This window comes from Monodelphis domestica, chromosome 7 (genome assembly GCF_027887165.1).
Source record: "Monodelphis domestica isolate mMonDom1 chromosome 7, mMonDom1.pri, whole genome shotgun sequence".
NCBI classification, from domain to species: Eukaryota; Metazoa; Chordata; class Mammalia; order Didelphimorphia; family Didelphidae; genus Monodelphis; species Monodelphis domestica.
The window spans coordinates 232,558,804-232,578,538 of record NC_077233.1 but is presented as its reverse complement, the minus strand read 5'-3'; the positions used below and the strand labels follow the sequence as shown (position 1 = coordinate 232,578,538).

Below are 19,735 nucleotides of genomic sequence, written 5' to 3'. Positions count from 1 at the left end.
TTCTTCCACCTATGTTGAGAAGGCAAGAAATACAATATCCATTATACATATGAAGTCATGCAAGACATATTTTCAGTTTAGCCATACTGGAAACACCAAAAAGAAAAAAAAGACAAAAATAAAGGAAGTGGGGGTAAATATGCTTTACTTTGCACTCAGAGTTCATTAAGCTCTCTCTCTCGAGATGGACATTTTTTTCCTCATGAGTCCTTTGGAATGGTCCTAGGTCATTATATCGATCAGAACAGTCTTTCACAGTTGATTATTATTCTAATATCACTGTTATTGTGTATATTATCCTCCTAGTTCTGATTATGTTTGTCTTATCAGCTCATAAAAGTCCAAGAGTATTTGTTTGCACAAGGAATGAACTACCTCCTTGGCAGGACTTTTGAAAGATTTTTTTTGTTTAGAGTTTATCTGTTGCTATTGAGTCCTTTATACCTTTCTTCATAGGATAGCTCAAGAAAGAAACGAGATAGAGATGATAATTCCACAGTGGGATCTGATTTTGAACCTTGGTCATGCAAACGTGGTGATATCCTTGCCAGATACACAACCACAGAAAAACTCTCTATTGTAAGTTGCCTTGTCCTTTTTGTTTTGGGATTTAAACTTTCTCTCTTTTTAGTATGTTTGAATTCCTCTAAGTCTATTATGTCATTAGTGTTAGAATTGTGGAGAAAAGGGGTTGGTCAGGTCTTCTAGAACCTCAGTATCAAAAAACTTTAGTAGAGTAAAGAAGCAATTGTAATGAAGAATTTTTCCACTCATTTGTCCCTAATTATACTCTTTTGGCAGTTAAAAAATTTTTAAAGTTTTGTTTCATTTAACTTTTGTCATATTAATATGAAATCAATATTCCAATATATTAGATAAATAATGATATTAATATATTAGTATATTACTTAATGTAACCAATTTTATTTATATTACTTTTTTTAGATGTGTGATATTGCAACTACTTTTTTAACCCTTACCTTCCAGTAACTACCCTTAACTACACATTTGTAAATACATTGTTTGTAGAAAGAGAGTTACAATGCACAATGGCCATTCCAGAATCTGTTGTAAACATTACTTAGTAAATATAGTAAAGGTGACATTTCATTGAAACATCATCCCAGTTTGTCCTTTGCTTTTCAAAACTAACCAACTGGGAAAATCTCTACCTACTTCCTTCCTCCCCAGATCCACTTCATCACCAGGAAATATGTCCCAAATGCTTGCATTATGGAACTAAATGTTAAAAATTAAAAAAAGAAAATTAGGATGGAAAGTGCTTTTATAATGCAATATTGTTGTTAAAGGCCAGTTTTTTTGACATGGCATATCTTGAAATAAATATCAATTAAATATGAAAATTTTAGGAATAAGGGCTATGCAATGGGGGTTAAGTGACTTGCCCAAGATCACACAGCTTTGAGCTCAGGACCTTCTATCTCTAGGTACGGCTCTCAATCCACTGAACCACCTAGCTGCCTCCTAGAACTAGCTTTGTAATTGGTTTCAATCTTTTGTGATTGTCTACTTAAGGATATTGTAAAAGATGATGCTTGGTTACTATGTGGCTTCAGACTTCCCTTCTGACTCAGATTCTACAGTTCCATAAATGCCTGATCTTCATTATAACAACTGATATTATTTCTCTACAGAATCTGTTTATGGGATCTGAGAAAGGTAAGTAAGTCATTCATGTCTTGATTGATGCACTATTCTGTTGGAGTGGGGATAATATTACGAAAGAAACAATCCTTATCCCCTAACTTGTATGCTTTCTTAATTTGTCAGATCATTATATGTATAGTAGACATTCATATGATAATTATTTATTGAATGAATGAAAGGTTAGGTGCTTAATAAATGTTTGTTATTGACATAAAATATTTTAAATAAAATTTTGTTTTTGAAAACTAAACAAGTACTACTTCCTCCCTTCCCCCTTAGCTTTTTTCCTTTCTCCCTCCCTCCCTTACCTTCTGTTTTAGAATCAGTCCTCAGTATTGGTTCCAAGGCAAAAGAGGGATAAGGGCTAGGCAATTGGAGTTAAACTAAATTCTATAAGCATTTATTGGCCACCTATTGATTGGATGACACATTGCTTGACCTGAAGAATAGAAACATAGCCACTGACCTCAAGGGAAGAGTGATGATATTCTTTTTCATTGAGACTTTGTTTCTTTCTTTTTTTTTTAACCCATAACCTTCCATCCTAGAATCAATACTGTGTATTGGTTCCAAGGCAGAAGAGTGATAAGGGCTACGCAATGGGGGTTAAGTGACTTGCCCAGGGTCACACAGCTGGGAAGTGTTTGAGGCCAGATTTGAACCTAGGACCTCCTGCCTCTAGGCCTGGCTCTCAATCCACTGAGCTACCCAGCTTCCTTGAGACTTTGTTCCTTTTTAAGAAATGCCAGCAACCTTTTTCTGATTGACCTTACCTGTTGTTTGCTTCCTAGAGTCTGATAAACTTGTTAGGGCAGGTTTGATGAGACCACTGAATTCCTGAGTTGAGGGAGAGGTTGGGGGCTCTACAAAAGAATAAAAAGGGGGGATGAGGCATTGAAGAGGAGTTCTGCCTTGGGCTGAGATGGCAGCCATATCACTTCTCACCATTCAGGGAAGGAAGCTGACAGACTAAAAGCCACTAGATCTAGTATGTAGATCTATGGGCTGAAGATGTTTGAAAGCCTACTTCCTGTTTTTAAATAATACAACTGAATAGACTTAGTGTCTCATGCAGAAGGAACATAATAAATTCTTGTTGAATCAATCAATCAATCAATCAATGAAATAATAGTTTCACTAGGGTAGCAATTTTTGTGTACACTTAAAAGGGGACACTTCAGTTTACTTTGATTCCTGGGAGTAACCCAGTGTGTAATTTGTGTCACCATTTAGTTTGGCCTTTTCATATGGGTGAGCAAATGACAGAATGCAAAGTTACATAAATATTCAATTCAGTGGAAGTGTTTGAATGGAATGAAATCAGATAGTAGTTGCTTGCTGTTAGAGGCTATTCAGCGACTCTGTCACTGGTAGGTAGTAAATTCAAGTTTTCCTCATGAAATATTGATCCCTTAGGTAATTTGCCTCCATCTTGATTTGTTTTATTTTTTGGTAAACAAACATTTAGAAATTTCAGTATCTTTATTCAGAATGCAGCAGAAATTCTTCTGTTATAGGCATGATATTAGTAGGAAAAAATAATAAATGATATAAATTTATGAAATTCTTCATATCCTAAAACATTGAACTCTGTCTAGGAAAGACTGCAACCTCTTCATCTGCAGTGTCTGAGAAAGTCAGGACGAGGCTGGAGGAACTGGATGATCTGGAGGAGGTGAGCTGTTTCTAAAGGGCTGGCAATGAGAAGAGAAAGATTTTTGGTGATTCTTCCAATCAAGAACAGTTTTTGTTATTTATTTGAACCCAGGACCTAGCCATCTAGCTACCCCCTGGGTTTTTTTTTTTTTAATCCTTATTTTCTGTCTTTAAGGACTGGGCAATTGAGGTTAAATGCTTTCCCAGAGTCTCACAACTAGGAAATGTCTAAGGCTAGTTTTGAATCCAGGACCTTCCATCTCTAGACCTGGCTCCACTGAGCCACCTTGCTGCCCCTTATCTTTTTGATTTCTTCTTGATCTCTGATCTGAGGAGCTCTGTATAAAGTGGTCATGGATGCTGACCAATAAAGAGGGGCCAGAGCTACATTTAGAAGCTCCTGGGACCTCTAACTTAAGTATGCTTTAATGATGGTATTCTTTTTTCTTTGTAATATATCTGGAAATGATACGTCTATGATACACTTAGGTGTATGATACAATTAGGTGAAAGTTACTATGGTTGTGTAAAGGTAAATTTAGGGTTGTGACTTAATCTAAATTTAAATGGTCGCCAGGGAAAATCCCAAATAAAAAACCCAAGTCAATTTGGAAATTTTATGGTGGTTTAATTAATATAGAGGGAAGGAATTAAGAAGAGAGAGGGAAAGGGTATAGGATCTCTCTGGCCTAGCCTGTGTCAGGGGGAGTTCAAAGACCTCCACCACAAGGTCTTCTCAGAAGATTAGAGGCTTCCTAAGAAGATAGTGTTTTGGAAGGTAAAGGAGAAAGGAATCAGCCTAAACTCCAAGAGAGCTCAGAGAAGATGCCTCACCTGAAATAGGTTATTAAGCTTCCCCCAGAATTGTATCAAGGACACTCACTGCCAAATCTGAACAATAGCTGCCGCCACGCCAAGACATCAAGATGCTCAGCATGCTGCCGCCAGCCACCTCTCCATACAAAGAGGCCAGAGAGAGGAAGTGACATCAAATATATATATATATATATATATATATATATGATTTTTTTCCCCATTGTGTATTGTTTCCCTTTGTTAATCATCTCTTTTATTTGGCTTTAAAACTGTATGTACATCTTTGTCACCTTACAATCTGTCATAGCAACTAAAGATAGACCCACATGGAAGGAAGGCATTTTTTGTAGAGAATATACTCGGGGATTTCTGGCATGGAATCCCTGTGTCTGATGACTCATACCAGCATGTGGGCAGCAGGGTGTAGTGGAAAGAACTATGTATTTGTACTTGAGGACCTGGTTTTAAGTCTTGGTGCCCCTGGGTAATATGTAATATAACCTTAGGCAATTCTGTTTGTTCCTCTGACCCCAATCTCCTCATCTGTGAAATGAAGAGGTTAGACTATGAAGTTTCTAGTTTCTTTTGCATTGCTCAAGTTGAGATCAAGAAGGCAAGCAACATTTATTAGATTCTTGCAGAAAGCTTACAGATTATATGTTATTAGAGAAATTCATTACTCTCTATTGTTTACTCAACAGCTTTGCTGTACTATGAAATAGTAATTTCATTGCTAAATTATTATAAAATGCATGAATTTAATAGCAACTATGTATTCTCACTGTTTAATAAAACCTGAGTAGCTAGTGAAGATTTTTGAAGTTTTTCTTATCTATTTCTCATTGTTTAGGAATATCAACATCCTTTTCACTTTCAGGAACTTTCTATTAAAGGTTCATCTTCTGGTCTTGTGGTAGTATTATTATTTTGCACATGTTTTACTCACATAACCAATGTAATTCAGTGTGCTCTTTGAAGAAAACAGAAAGAAGCCATGTTGGTTAAGAATAAATGCTATTTCATGTGGAGGGAACATAGGAATAGGAAGAAAGAGAGGTTTAGAGACTGAAGCTTAGCTTAGAACTGATGTTCTTTCTCTTGGATGGTTAAATTAGGTGTAATTTTGGTTACATTTCCCCTATGATTTATTCACAGGGATCCCAAAGGGAGCTACTGAATTTGACTCAGCAGGATTATATGAACCGAATTGAAGAACTCAATCAGTCACTGAAGGATGCCTGGGCTTCAGACCAGAAAGTGAAGGCACTAAAAATTGTTATCCAGGTCAGGACTATGATTCTTAAAGTCTTGTGTGAAAATGATAAAAGTAAAAAATTACCAAAAAGATGAATAGGGCTAATAGAGACTTTAAAAATATATCCATTCCTCTCTCCATTTTTAGTAAGAAAACCTACTGCCAGATGTATGTCTCCTTATTAATAAAGACTTCTTTTTCCTTTGAAAAAGAGAGAGAAGTCACCTAGTTAATAAACTACTCCCAAGATAATTGGGCACTTTAGGGACATTAACTCATTAAAACTACCTAGACACCATCTAAAAGTTAATGTTTCTACAATACCTAGGGAGAATCTCACTTATCTGGTACAAAGTGTATTACTGGGTGAGGGAAAAAAAGGCAGTAAATAAGTACAAGTCTTGGGATGAAAATAGTTTAGAAGGAGATGTTATTGGCAAGAAAATACCAATACTAGAGCTTCTGGCATCATTCTCTTGCTCTTTTTTTTTTAAAACAAAGTGATGCCCAGATCATTATCTAACCAGTTCAACTTCCAACATGGAATTAATAAATTAAAAATTAGAATGAAATTATGTATAGAAAGGAGTAAGTCACTGGGACATTTTCTATTCTCTTTAGAAGAGCCCATTCTTTAACAACTCTCTTCATTGTATTTTTCCAAGAATCTGTACTGTACCTTTCAAATTGACCTATGTAGATTAACTAATAAAGAATGCCTGACAATCCCTGTCTGGATAATAGGTTTTTCAATACATAGTTTATTTTTTTTCCCTCAGTTGTCTCATAAACCATTGCATTCTGCCCCCATCATTTTTATATGATAAGTATGGGTTGAATAGTCAATAATTTTGATTCCCTACCCTACCAACTTATCTTTTTTTTCTGTGAGACCAGATTGGCTTTGTTGGATATTTGTAGCCAAAAGTCATATATCCCAGGCAACATTAATCAGTAAACATTCTTTGTGATTTATACTAGTATGAGTCATTTAAATGATGTTATTTTTATAGATATGTTATAAAAGACTTCCAGAGTGACATTATTTTTATTTTATACTGTCAGCTTTCACCATTGTCAGTACTTCAGTAGTGGTAACATTTATTTTCTTGTTTCTTTTGAAAGGAGATTTAATAGAGTCTGAGATTCTTTGCTTTAGATATTTGAAATCTCATTAAAATGAATCTTTGGATCCTACTGAATATTTTTTTGGGGTCTCAGGACATGTGGACAAACTATAACTTATATCTGTTCAAAGACTGTTATTATTTTACAAAGTAAATATTATTGAAGGAAGATCATCTCATTCCAGAGACATGTGATGTGAGTTGCTTGCTGTGTAGTTTAGGTGAAGAATTCTCTGTATCAGCAAGTGTTTCTCCAAAATATTTTTATTGGCAAGAACTCTCCATAGATTTAAGTTATGCTTCTATTCTAAAACTAACTTCCTAAGCTTCATTCTGGGGAGATTTTATTTCATCTCTTTTTTCCCCCCGAATAAAAGAACAACATGGAAGCTTTTATTAGCTAAACATTTGTTTAATAAGAGGCCATACTTCATTCTTCATATATTTTAAGTGTTTCCTTCTTTAGTTGAAGATATAATCAAGGCAGAATGCTTGTTATGTTCTCTTAAACTTTAATACTCTTTTTGGAGGTTTGATTTTTTAGTAACATGTACTCAATAGATATGAAGGTTTTTATAGGTAAGCTTCAAAACAAAATTAGCTCAGGAAAAATCATGTAACTTGCCCAGGATCACACAGCTAAGAAATGTTTTAGGTCAGATTTGAATCTAGGATCTTCCATCTCTAGGCTTCCATCTCCATTACCCTATCCACTGAGCCACCTACCTGCACCCTGCCTTGTTTTTCTTATTGTATGCTTATCACTCAGCAAAGTGTTTGGCCCTTAAAAAATAATGCAATATTTTTTTATTCACTCATTTTAAAGTAGGCATTGAAGGATTTTGGGATCCCTTACCTAAATGGTTGTGATGTTTTCCAATATTAAAGAATTCTAAGTCAGACTCTTTATGATGAATATTATTATTATTACTATTTTTTGCTTTTCTAGTGTTCTAAACTTCTTTCCGACACATCAGTAATCCAGTTCTACCCAAGCAAATTTGTCCTCATCACTGATATACTTGATACATTTGGTAAGTGCTGGCAAGACCTAGGGAAAGTTTTTTTTTTTATCATTTTATAGGTGAAATAAATTTGAATCTCTTCAGAGAAATTTAAATGGTTTAAATGAATCACTGCTCAGGAAGAACCTGTCTATGTTGTTTTTTACCTTCTAACAAATACATACTTTTAATAGAATCTTGGTACGTTACAACTCACTGGCTGATTTCATTTTTAGAAACATTTCTTTAGAAACATTCCTCCCTCCTTCCTTGCCTCCCTCTCTCCTCCCTCCCTTCTTCCCTTCCTCCCTTTCTCCCTTCCTTCCTCCCTCCCTCTCTCCTCTTTCTCTCCCTTCCTTCCAACAAACTAAGAAAAAGGAAATAGTTAACCAGTTTGTGCAAAAATTTTTAATTTTATACAAATTTTATGTCATCAGAATTGTCTGTTTTATCTGTACTCTGTTTCTTATTTGATTATGAACTCTTATTGGTGAATTGCATAGACTACAACTACAGAACACTCTTGACGGTAATAAAGGTAGCCTAAATAATTAGAGCAATGTTAATTAATTGCTCATGGGTAAATGGCACAGATGACAATACTACTTATTCAGTCAAATAATTAATTCATCCCACCTTAACTAAATGCAGTGAAAAAGATATATTTAGAACTTACTTTATCAAAAGCCTATCCTAAGTTCTGGAGAGACATGTAGATAAACAAAAATGTTCCCTGCTCCAATGAGCTCTCATCTTTTTTTTTAATTAAATTTTTATTGATATCTGTTCTTTTACATTGCTTACATTTCCTCTATAACAGTGGTTCTCAGCCTCTCAATTTGTAGCAATGAGAATGCATAATGCATATCAAGTATTTACATTCTGAATCATAACTGTAGCAAAATTACAGTTTTGAAGTAGCCACCAAAATAATTTCTTGTTTTGGGGTCACTGCAACATGAGGAACTGTATTGCGGGGTCACGGCATTAGAAAGGTTGAGAACCACTGCTCTATAACCTTTCCCTTCCCCCTTTCAGAGAACCCTCTCATATAACAACAAAATTTAAAGGAAGAACAAAAAAATAAGAAGTCAGTAAAACAAATTAATATATTGAAAAAAATCTGAAAACATGCAGTGTCACACTAACATCTAAAAAGAGGTGGGAAGAGTATCTTCTCATATCTCTGTGACCCTAAGCTTATTTTTTGTGATTTTGTTACTTTCATTTTTAATTGTTTTATAGTTATTCTTTCCATTGTGTTATTCTTTCCTGTGGTTGTGTAATGTTTTTCTTGTGCTTACTTTACTTTGTATCAATTTATGTCTTCCCTCACTCTTCTGCATTCATATTCATCATTTCTTACAGTCATATTCCATTACATTCATGACTCACAATTTGTTCATCTGTTTCCCACTTGCTGAGCATCTACTTTGTTTCCAGTTCTTTTCTACCACAAAAGTACTGCTTAAAAACATTTTGTAATATAGAAGATCTTTCTAAAACTACTTTAGTAATTTTCTATAAAGTAGTTAAAGAATAATTATTGAACCTATTTTATTGTCTTAATTTGATTTAATAGTAAGTTAATTGAATTCTTATCTCTTTGGGACTATTAAAAACCAGTTTTTTAAACTAGTGATTTTTTTTTCTTTGCTTCTAATATTCAAATGCTGGAGTGACTCCTTCATGAAAACATTTCCTCAGCCTCTCTATTTGTCTCTCTATGCCACCACATCCCAAATTTTAATACTTTTTTTTATCTTCCTGCTGTTGACATAGTCAAGTACAACATGGATTGTTCATTGAGTAAATGAAGAGCAACAAAACTCCTTTCAGCCTTGGTATTTCCTGACCTCTGTCCCATGGAGAAGTCCTCAGTGTGTTGTTTTATTTGTTTCTGGAATAGAGTAAAAATTTTACTTTAAATTTTAAACTCACTAGGTGGCAGCGTGATATAAGTTTAAAACATTCAGGGAGATGACCTCCGTGTTCTTAGCTAAGGAAACTTTTTTTAAAAATTGTTTCTTAGTTGTATAATGTCTCAATGCCATGTCATTTCCTCCTCCTTTCCATAGGAAAATTAGTATACGAGCGAATCTTTTCCATGTGTGTGGACAACCGCAGTGCTTTGCCAGGTAATTTTATAAATGACCCACTACCTTTGTTAATTCTACTGCTTTAATGATTGCAGTAATTTTGGGGTGTACAGTGAGTCTCCTGAATATATGCTTTATATGTAAAATTTAAGATCTGTTATACTTGTATTATTTTTTTTGGTATGTTCAGAAGAAACACATCATTAACAGATTTCTGAATAGATTCTGTACTGTAGGAACTCTAGAGATTTTTAAATGGGTCAGGTTAATAAGGAAAGTAATTTGAATTTGCTTCACTTTTTTTGAACACAAGAGAGTTAGGTGGAACTAGATTTAGATAGATTTTTATTTCATGCCAATTTATTTTGTCACCTTGATATTTCTAAAATCTTGATTCCTTAGAACTATTTTTTTTGCCTTTTAATATACATTTAACACAGGTTTAGCAGTAGTGGATAATATATGTATATATATATACATATATATATTCATTGTAAATATGTAGATAAAAAGAGGGAGGGTACACAACAGGTACCACTAATTGATCAGTTCTTACCTATTTACACAAAAGAATCTATGATCTTATTGAAGTGAATGTTTCCTCAATTAATAGAAATGGAGGATTCCAGTACATCTCTGCCTGCTTATTTTGTCCATGTCTTCTCCTCTAAGTTCCCTTCTGGGGACCTTCTTTAATTTTTCTTGACCTCTAAAAGATACCAGTGGAATGAATTGTTCATTGGTTATCTCTTGTTGTTATTGTCTGACTAGCCTTTCCTTTTTGAACACGTTTCTTTGATGACCTTCTTTAATGTTGTAAAATTAATTATTAGTCATCTGATAGCATGGGATTTAAGGAATTTCTACGTCTGTTCTTCTCTTGCCTTTTTTCTTATTTTCTTTCTATATTACCATTTTACAAAATCCTTATGTAGGATTCTGTCCTGGGCCTTCTTCTCTTCTTTCTCTATACTAATTCATTTGGTGATCTCATCAGTTTCAGTGGATTTAATTACCATCTTAATGGTGATGATTTTCATAGCTACCTCTTCTGCTCTAGTTTCTCTCCTGACCTCCAGTCTCACATCTTCAGCTGCCTTTCAGATGTTTCGAACTGGATGTCCAATAGACATCTTAAACTCAACGTGTGCAAAAGAGAATTCATATTTCTCCCTAAATTGCCTTATCTCCTCCCCTTCCCTTCCCTGTTACTGTAGAGGGCAACACCATACTCAGTATCTCTCACTTTCCATATCCAAACTGTTGTGAAGGCCTCTCAGTTTTAACTTTGCAACATCTACACATGCCCCTTTTTCTCCTCTGAAACAACTGCTACTCTTGAGCAGGTCCTCATCATCTTACATCTAGATTTTTTGTAATAGCTTACTGGCAGATCATCCTGCTTCAAGTCTATCCCCAACTTCAGCCCATCCTCCATTCAGCCTCTAAAGTGATTTTCCTAAAACATAGGGCTGATCATGCCATGTCAAACTCTCTTATTCAGTAAACTTCAGTTGCTCCCTGTTGCCTCTAGGATCAAATGCAAAATGCTCTTTTTAATATTCAAAACCTTTCATAATTGAGTCTCCTTCTGCCTTTCTGGTTTTCTTCCACCGTACTTCTTGACATATAATTGTAAATTTAGTGACACTAGTGACCTTTTGGCTGTTCTATGAATAAGACACTCCATTTCTTGGTTCCAGGAATTTTCTCTGGCTGTCCTTCATACCTGGAATGTTCTCTTTCCCCTGCTCTGACTACTGATCTCCCTGATTTCCTTTATATCCTAACTAAAATCTTGCCTTCTACAGGAAGCCATTCATAATCCTTCTTAATTCCAGTTTATCCCCTCTTTTAATTATTTCCCATGTATCCTATATATAACTTGCTTTGCATATATATTTATTTGCATGTTGTCTCCCTGATTAGATTGCAAGCTTCTTGAGGGCAGGGAGGGTCTATTTTTTTAAAAACCCTTATATTCTGTCCTAGTAACAATCCAAAGATAGAAAGGAAGGACTATGCAAACAGGATTACATGATTTACCTAAGGTCAGATAGCTAGGAAGTGTCTGAGGCCAAATTTGAATACTTGTTTCAGGGAGCTCTTTTCCCAACTATACCCTGCCAAACATTCTAATCTTGAAAATTAGAGAGAACCTTCTCCACTCCAGCCCTGAAGTTCTATTTACTATGCCAACTCTGTTCCCAGCAATTGATTATCTTTTGCCTTTTTGGGGAGGTATCATCAGCATTTAGCACAGTGCTTGGCACAGAGCAGGCACTTAATAACTTTTGAATGGATAAATAAAAGGTAGGGGTAGTGACCGCCTCTCCTTTATTCTTATATCTTGAATGAGGACTGAATTGGGAGATGAGAGTCTGTTGTTGAAAATAAATCAGTCTAGTAGAAATTCCCTTTTTCTTTTGTCATTTTTATTATTGCTCTTCTTTGTATCAGTTTGCAAATCTTAATACCTTTTTTTTGAAACTGTTAGTATTCCAAAATGGAGCCATTGTGGTTTAGCAGAAAGAGCCTAGGAAGAGGAGTCAGGAATCTTAAGTTCTAAGCATAGTGTACAATTTGCAGACAAGTTATTTTGCCTCTTGGAGTCAGTTTCTTCATTTGCCTTTTGAGAGAATTGAACTCACTTTCACAAACATTTGGAAAGCATCTATTCAGTTCCAACATTTTGTGATTTTATTCTTTTCTGGTTACTTTTGGCCCTAGGAGGTTGCTAACTTGCATTTCACATTTTGGCTTCATATTCCCACCAATCCTGAATATTAAATGAGTTTTTACAGATTGCTGATTGTGCATTATTGTACTTAACTGATTGTTCTCAGATCTAATTTTCAAGATTAGAATGTTTGGCTTTAGAATTAGATTAGATTAGATTGGGTATAGTTGGGAAAAGAGCTCCCTGAAACAAGTAGTGTCTAGCTTCTCTGATAGTATTTAAAGACATTTTTTACTCCCATAGTTCATTTAGTCTCTTGACTGTAAGATTATTTCATGGCCAGTGCAGTTTTCTGGTGTTTTCCTAGGTGTAGGTAATCTAATTATTTTAAAATTTTTCCAGTTTTTCTTCCTTCATGCTATTGAACTTTTTTAAGCAAAAAAAGAGTTAAGCAGAAACAGCTGATATAGAGACCACATTTGACAACATATTTCACATTGCAACTTCTAAATAGGCTTGCTTTTCTACTGTGTAGAGCAGGAATTTTTATTCTGAGGTTTTTTGTTTTGTTTTGTTTTTTTAACATTTAGACAACTGTCACTATGATTGGTTTCCCTTGTAATGTATGTATGTTATTTTATGCATTTAAGAAAATTATTCTGAGAAGGGTTCCATAGGCTACACGAGAATGACACAAACAAAATTAGGACCCCTGTTGTAGAGGGTGCTGTTGTTTCATCATTTGTTTTCCTGAAAAAGATTTCTTACTACAGTGAGCTTTCAGATGCCTTTTATATTTTTACTATAAAGAAAATATAAATTATTTTAATCAGAAATATTGTTTTTTCTTATTCTGCTTGCTTTTATTTTGCATCAGTTCATACAGGTTTTCCCATGGCTCTCAGAATCTCTTACATTCAGGATTTCTTATGGCACAGCATTCCATTAGATTCACATTTTTCAATTTGGGCAGCCTAATCCTCATTAATGCATTCTCAGTTTGTTCCCAATGTTTTTTGTTTTGTTTTAAAACTCTTAAACCTTTTGTCTTTGAATAGTTTCAGTTTCAAGGTAGAAGAGTGGTAGGGACTAGGAAATTTGGAGTTAAGTGACTTGCCCAGGGTCACACAGGAAGTGTCTGATGCCAGATTTGAACATGGGATCTCCTATCTCTAGGCTTCGTTCTCTATCCAATGAGCGCCCTAGCTGCCCTTGTCCCCAACATTTTGTGATTATCCCATACACATACATACATATGGACACACACATATTATATACTTCTATACCTCCCTATCTATGTACATATATACAAATGCAGGATTTTTCCTTCTTCTGACTTCTTTGAGATATATAATCTATAGGGGAAATTGCTTCATCAAACTATATGAGTAGTTGAGTAATTTTCCACAAAATTCCAAATTAGTTTTCACAATGGTTGAACCAATTTACAGTCTTATCACCACTGACTTTTTATCATCTTTTCTTCTTTCAGGGGAAAACTTTAAATTAAAAAAAATCTGTATTATTTTTAATTTATCCTATCAGCAATAAGACTTCTTTTTCTTTCATGTTCATTGATACTTTACATTTTTTTCCTTTGAAAATTGTTGATTCTTATCCTTTGATCACTTATATCCCAGTTTTGTGTTTGTGTCAGTTTCTTTTATGTTTTAGATATCAGATTTATGGATGATATTTTATGCAGAATTTTTTCTCACATTTAATAGTTTCCCTTTATTCTAGCTACATTGATTTTATTTATTCTATGACTTTAAAATTTTTTCACAATTGACATTGTCTTTCTTTTTTATGATCTCTTTTTTTGGTTAAGAATCTCCCTCTCCTTGCCCTTCCCTCAACTTCTAGTTGTAGGATTCCCTTTTTGCATTCTCTCCTAACTTTTACGGAAGGTGTTTTTTTTTTATATTTAAGTTATGTATTCTTTTGAAATTTATTGTACCACATAGGCAGTTTATTGGCATAGAATATAAACTGCTAGTCTTGGGGTTATTGATTAGCTTTGTGGGCCTGAAAAGTAACATCTCTCAGATTCAGTTTCTTTAGCTATAAAATGAGAATAATAATAGCACCTCTTGGTGTTTTCATGAAGATCAACTGGGATAATGTGTAAAAGTGCTTTGTAAATTTTAAAGTGCTATAGAAATATTATTTATTAATTATTACATAGAATAAGATGCTGTCTTACTTAGAATTTTATTCTAGTTTTCCCAGCACATGTGAAGCTTATTCAATTTTGCAAGCAATAACTTTTTATATTCCAGGAAAAATTTTAAATAACATTAAAATTTTTTAAAGACCAGATGTACACTTCCCAAACAAGTATTTCTTTCCTTGATTTTTGGTGTGTTGTACCAGAGCTTTCATTTTATTTGGGTTTATACTCAGTGGAATGTAATCTCTTTGAGGATGGGCAGACACTTTAGTTTTTGTCTTTGTATTCCCAGAATTTAGTTAGTGCCTTGCTGGTATGGACTTAATAAATACTTGTTATTGTTGTTGTTGTTGTGGTGGTGGTGAACATTTTCCCATTTTTTTTCCTGAATAAAGAGATTCCACTTGTATGTGTTTTCACCTGTTCCAAGAACTGAAATTGAGAGAGTACAAATGTTACAAAAGAATTCCTGAGCTCCATGATCTTGGGAATGAATTTTATCTGCAATGAAATAAGCATTTGAAATTGGTTATGCCTGAAGAAATTAAGTGTAATTAGAAGAGGTTCAGTAGTAATTTATATCCATTCTTTGTATTTCAATAAAACATCTCACTGATGATCTAATATCTTAGCTATTTGCATCCAAAAAATGATAATAAAGCATGACTCTATGAATTGTGAAAGCTACCAGTATCTTTTTGGTCCATGGAAAGTATGAAATTTCATGACATTAGTGTTAGTTTGACTAGGCTTTTCTGATGAGATGTATACCTGAAGAGTCTTTTTGCTCTGTGTGTTACTTCTAATGTTTAAGAATCAAAAGACATTTTGTTGCATTACTGTAAGTTGTTAGAATTCATGTATTTGATTTTTTTTTTCACCTCAAACTGTTTTTGCTATGTTGGTATTAGCAGTATCCTTAACTGACTTGGCAGTCAGGGAAAATTTTAACTAAAATGACCTCACACCCTGTAGCACTATTATGTAATAGACCTTTAGCTATTGGGGGTGGGAATTGGCAGATGTAATGAATTATATCCTCTCCCCTATATTTCCACATAAACTTGGTGTCCTGATGGAGAAACAAACATAGCCTCAGAATAATTAAAGCAGGAAAAGAAAAATCTCTGCTCTTTGTTACTTTGTTAAGGTTTTTCTGGATTACAATTTAAGAAATGTGATTACTTGTTCCTCTTGGAAAAAATTCAGATCCTACAGAAAAGAACTAATATTTTCCCTCTTTTTCACACTTAGTGTCAAATCTTATTGTTGATTGATTATAGACATATATTTAGCATCTAATCTATAGATTTAGCACAACTCAGCTGTAGTATAATTCTAGTATGTTCACATTGTGTTAGAGACTGAAGTAGTGGAAAGAACCCTAGAATAGAGGACGGGTGACTTGGGTTTTAGTTCTTGCTCTGCACAAAATTTCTGTGTTACCTTGAGCACTTGACTTCTTGAAGCTGTTATTATGGAATGTATAAGGGGAAGAGACAAGAGGTAAACATCTAAATATTTTGATTTTATTAATGGGAAATGGGATAGGAATGAGGGTAACAAAGGAGAAGGGAAATTTCTTAATCTTATCCACAAAACTAATTCTCCTTTATACTACCCTATTGACTAATTTCCTTAGCTAAATAAGTTAAGTTCCCCCCAAACAGAGTCCAGATATGGGCCAAGATCCCAGAGGTAAAGTCCAATTTAGGTCCAGTAGAGATTTGATGGTTCTTTCCTTGGTCTTCAATGTAGCTGCCAGCAGCCTGTTCACATCTCCTCAAGCTGGTATCTCACAAGGGCCAAGATATCTTGTAGATAGTTGGAAATCACAGCTACCTCCAAAAGCTTCAGCAAGAAGTCTGGTTTCAGTTGGGACCATACCCCCCTTGGAATTTTGACCCAGGCTCTCATGTGATTCTATGTAACATGCTCCTACCAATCATTTTTCAGTCTTTCTTTGCTTACTACAAAGACTCAGTTTCCTTTTGAGAGAATTGGACAAGCTGATTTTCAAGGTTTCTTATGATTCCATAATTCAATACTGGCAGTTCACAAAAACTTCAAAAAATATCCTCAAGCCTTTTGTCTATTCTTTCTAGAGAGAAATAAGTAGTTTTGAAGGTGATATCTTTTTGTACATTAGTTGGTATGTTTTCATTGCTTTTTTTAAACCTTTCCCTTTTGTCTTAGAATTGATACAAAGTATCAGATCAAAGGCAGAAGAGTGTAAGGGTTAGGCAGTTGGGATTAGGTGAGTTGTGTAGAGTCACAAAGCTAGGAAGTATTGGAGGCCAGATTTGAATCCAGATCCTCCTAACCCCAGGCCTGGCACTCTACCTAGCCAAAGAGTTGCCCCATTTTCATTATTTTTTGAACAAAGCAAGTATGGTACTTAATGTTATGTGTAATGAAGCCTATCAAAGAGTCCAAAGGAAAAAGATGCTCAATAATATATCTTTTAAATTCAGACAGCTATGATTAGCTATTGTTCTCTGCTGTCACTACACTGTGAATTTTTCTTGTTGATGAATATATCAAAAGCTTATCACTAATCTTCTGTCATTAAGTGCTAGGAACAAAAGGAGAAACATTTCCTGCAAAAATTAATTTGCTATTCTAAAAGAAAATTAAATGACTCCCTCTTGGTTTGGTTTAGATGTGGCTGGGTGCTGTTATATTTTGGAAGATAATTTAGAATAAACAATTGCATATTACTTTATTTGTTCTCTAGTTGAGAAATCTTTCTATAATTGACTTGTAGAGATGTTACTGAGGTCTCAGGTGAGTAAAATATTAGAATTCCCTCTCCAGGTTTTATTATACAAGGCCATGGTATTTCTGGCTAATGTGATACTTTCAGAAATTGAGATTTTATTTCAAATAGTTAAGTACATTATAGATTTTTTAACTATTTCCATCTTTTCAGATGTAGTTTTCATAGTTTGCATTGTAGAAGTCAGTTATTTGTGGATATGGAATACATCTGCATTGTTGGGGGGAGGAAGAAGAGAGAAGAAGCCAGAAGATTAGGATTCTTGAATCTTGATGTCTGTGTTTTATGGCAAAGGTTTCACTGTTACAGGGTGTGCAGGAGCATAGATCCTTTATATAGGAAGGAAAATTCTTAAAGATGTTTACTTTTTTGTTACAGATCACTTTTCTCCAGAGAATGTAAATGACACGGCCAAAGAAACTTGCTTAAATTGGTTTTTCAAGATTGCTTCAATCAGGGAACTTATTCCCAGATTGTATCCTTTTTTTCCTGGTCATCTTAAAGAGAGGCTGAAATCTCTTCTGTTAGTAGAAGCCATATGAATGAACACTCTATGGAAAATTTAGTCATTTTTCTTACCCAGTGGTTTGTTTGTTTGAAAAAAAGGAGAGCACAGAAAATTAGGAGCCCATTGCTTTCTAATGAAGATTATCTTTCTCATACTAACCATATCTTAATTACGTAGTCTTTCTTATGCCCTGATAAAGTTTTAATTATAAACCCCCATTTTGCAATTTGTTTTGAATGAAACATAAATGAACACTTAATGATTTTCCAAATTTTATTTAAAATATAACTACAAATTAGAAAACAAAATATAATAATTACTAACGTTTGCATAGCACTTTAACTTTGTCAAATGCTTCATATTTATCTCACTTGTTTTCACAGCAATCCTGTGAGGTAAGCATAAAATACACCAAATGTCAGCTAACTAAATTCTATTTGGTTATTTCCAGAAGTTATAGGTAACTAGAATAGGAGAGTAGCCATGTTTCTGCCTTCCCTACTAAGGAGGATATATCCTAAGTATTTTTTCCTTAAACATTTCTATTGTAGCTATGTGGAAGCAGCCATCCTGAACTGCAACAAATTTTTGTCCAAAACGTAAGAATGATGCCAGATGTATAGAACAGCAAAATTCTGATGCATAGTCATTTCACTTTCATAAAAAATTTGTTGAGGCTTTTATATAGGTTCTAGGTCTACTTTTAGTAGTCAAATATTTTAGTAACATTTGCCAAATACTAAATAGATTATAAATTATTTGAGGGCAGGAACTGTGTTTTGTATTACTTTCTGTCACCAAAGTGCCCAGCACGGGATCATGAATAGCCCAAGTTTCAATGAATTTTTACTGATTTTATTTGTTATTCAGCCCAACTGGGCTATGATATCTTTGGTCCAGTTTTTTAGGATAATGTGGGTACTCAAGAAACATTTGTAATGGATGATAACTTCCATGAATGGGAAGTACCAGAACCATAGGATAAATGGATCATAGGATAAAGGCATCATCAGTAGTATTGATTTGGACCACCTCTGTAAGCTAAGCCTGATAGGCCAATGGTAGTGTATTCAGTATATGAGTGAAAGGCAGCAAAAAGACTTGCACTCAATTTGAAGAAAGAGAAATAATGGGAAAAAATAATGCTCAGAGAGAAGGGAAATTGAGTGCCAAACAGATGGAAAGAAACTAGGAAAGTTGTAAAAGTGAGATGAGGACCCAAAGATATGTTAGAAATAAATCTTTTACTTAAGTAGTTTGTTACACAGTAAGGGTTACAGATTAAGTTGGAGATCATTGATAGAATTATACCAGTTCATCAAATTCTTACAAAAATCTGCCTTTTGCAAAGCAGTTAGACTTGTTCAAATGTACAGTGATTGAAATTGGGACACAAAATGTTCAATGGAAATTGGGACGTTATGATGACAAAAGAAAATCTGTCCAAAATTCTATAAAATGTGGTAGAGAGAATCCTTTCATCTAGGCAAATGGGGTATTAGGGAAAATTATATGGAGGATGAGGTATCCAACTTGTGCCTTGAATGAAGTAGAGTTAGGAGGGAGCATATTTCAGGGGTAGGGCATAGGTTGTGAGAATACATGGAGCAGCTAGGTAGCACAGTGGACAGAATTGGGAGGACTGGAATTCAAATCTGGGTTCATATACTTCCTAACTAGGCAAGTCACTTATTCCTGATTGCCTACTCTTGCCACTCTTTTGTCTTAGAATTGGTACTAATACAGAAGCTCATGGTTTCTAAAAACAAATTCTTTGGGGTAGCTAGGTAGTTCAGTGGATAGCAAGCCAGACCTGGAGATATGAGATCCTGGATTCAAATATGATCTCAGATACTTTCTAGATATATGACCCTGGGCAAATCATTTAACTGGATTTGCCTAGCCCTTGCCACTTTTCTGCTTTAGAAACTGGGAACTTAATATGTTTCTAAGATAGAAGGTAAGGGTTT

The 19,735-nt window shown here is 34.4% G+C and overlaps 1 protein-coding gene across 2 annotated transcripts in view; it reads left to right on the top strand.

Annotated features, from left to right (window-relative positions):
• Positions 1-19,735, top strand: part of VPS35L (VPS35 endosomal protein sorting factor like) — a 106,331-nt gene that overhangs the window by 10,865 nt on the left and 75,731 nt on the right. For both annotated transcript variants that reach the window (XM_007498179.3, XM_056806566.1), the window contains exons 4-11: positions 457-579; positions 1,656-1,680; positions 3,267-3,343; positions 5,296-5,424; positions 7,472-7,556; positions 9,605-9,664; positions 17,636-17,732; positions 18,317-18,364. In XM_007498179.3, the coding sequence (XP_007498241.2) occupies positions 457-579; positions 1,656-1,680; positions 3,267-3,343; positions 5,296-5,424; positions 7,472-7,556; positions 9,605-9,664; positions 17,636-17,732; positions 18,317-18,364 (644 nt within the window). The remainder of the gene's footprint in view (positions 1-456; positions 580-1,655; positions 1,681-3,266; positions 3,344-5,295; positions 5,425-7,471; positions 7,557-9,604; positions 9,665-17,635; positions 17,733-18,316; positions 18,365-19,735) is intronic.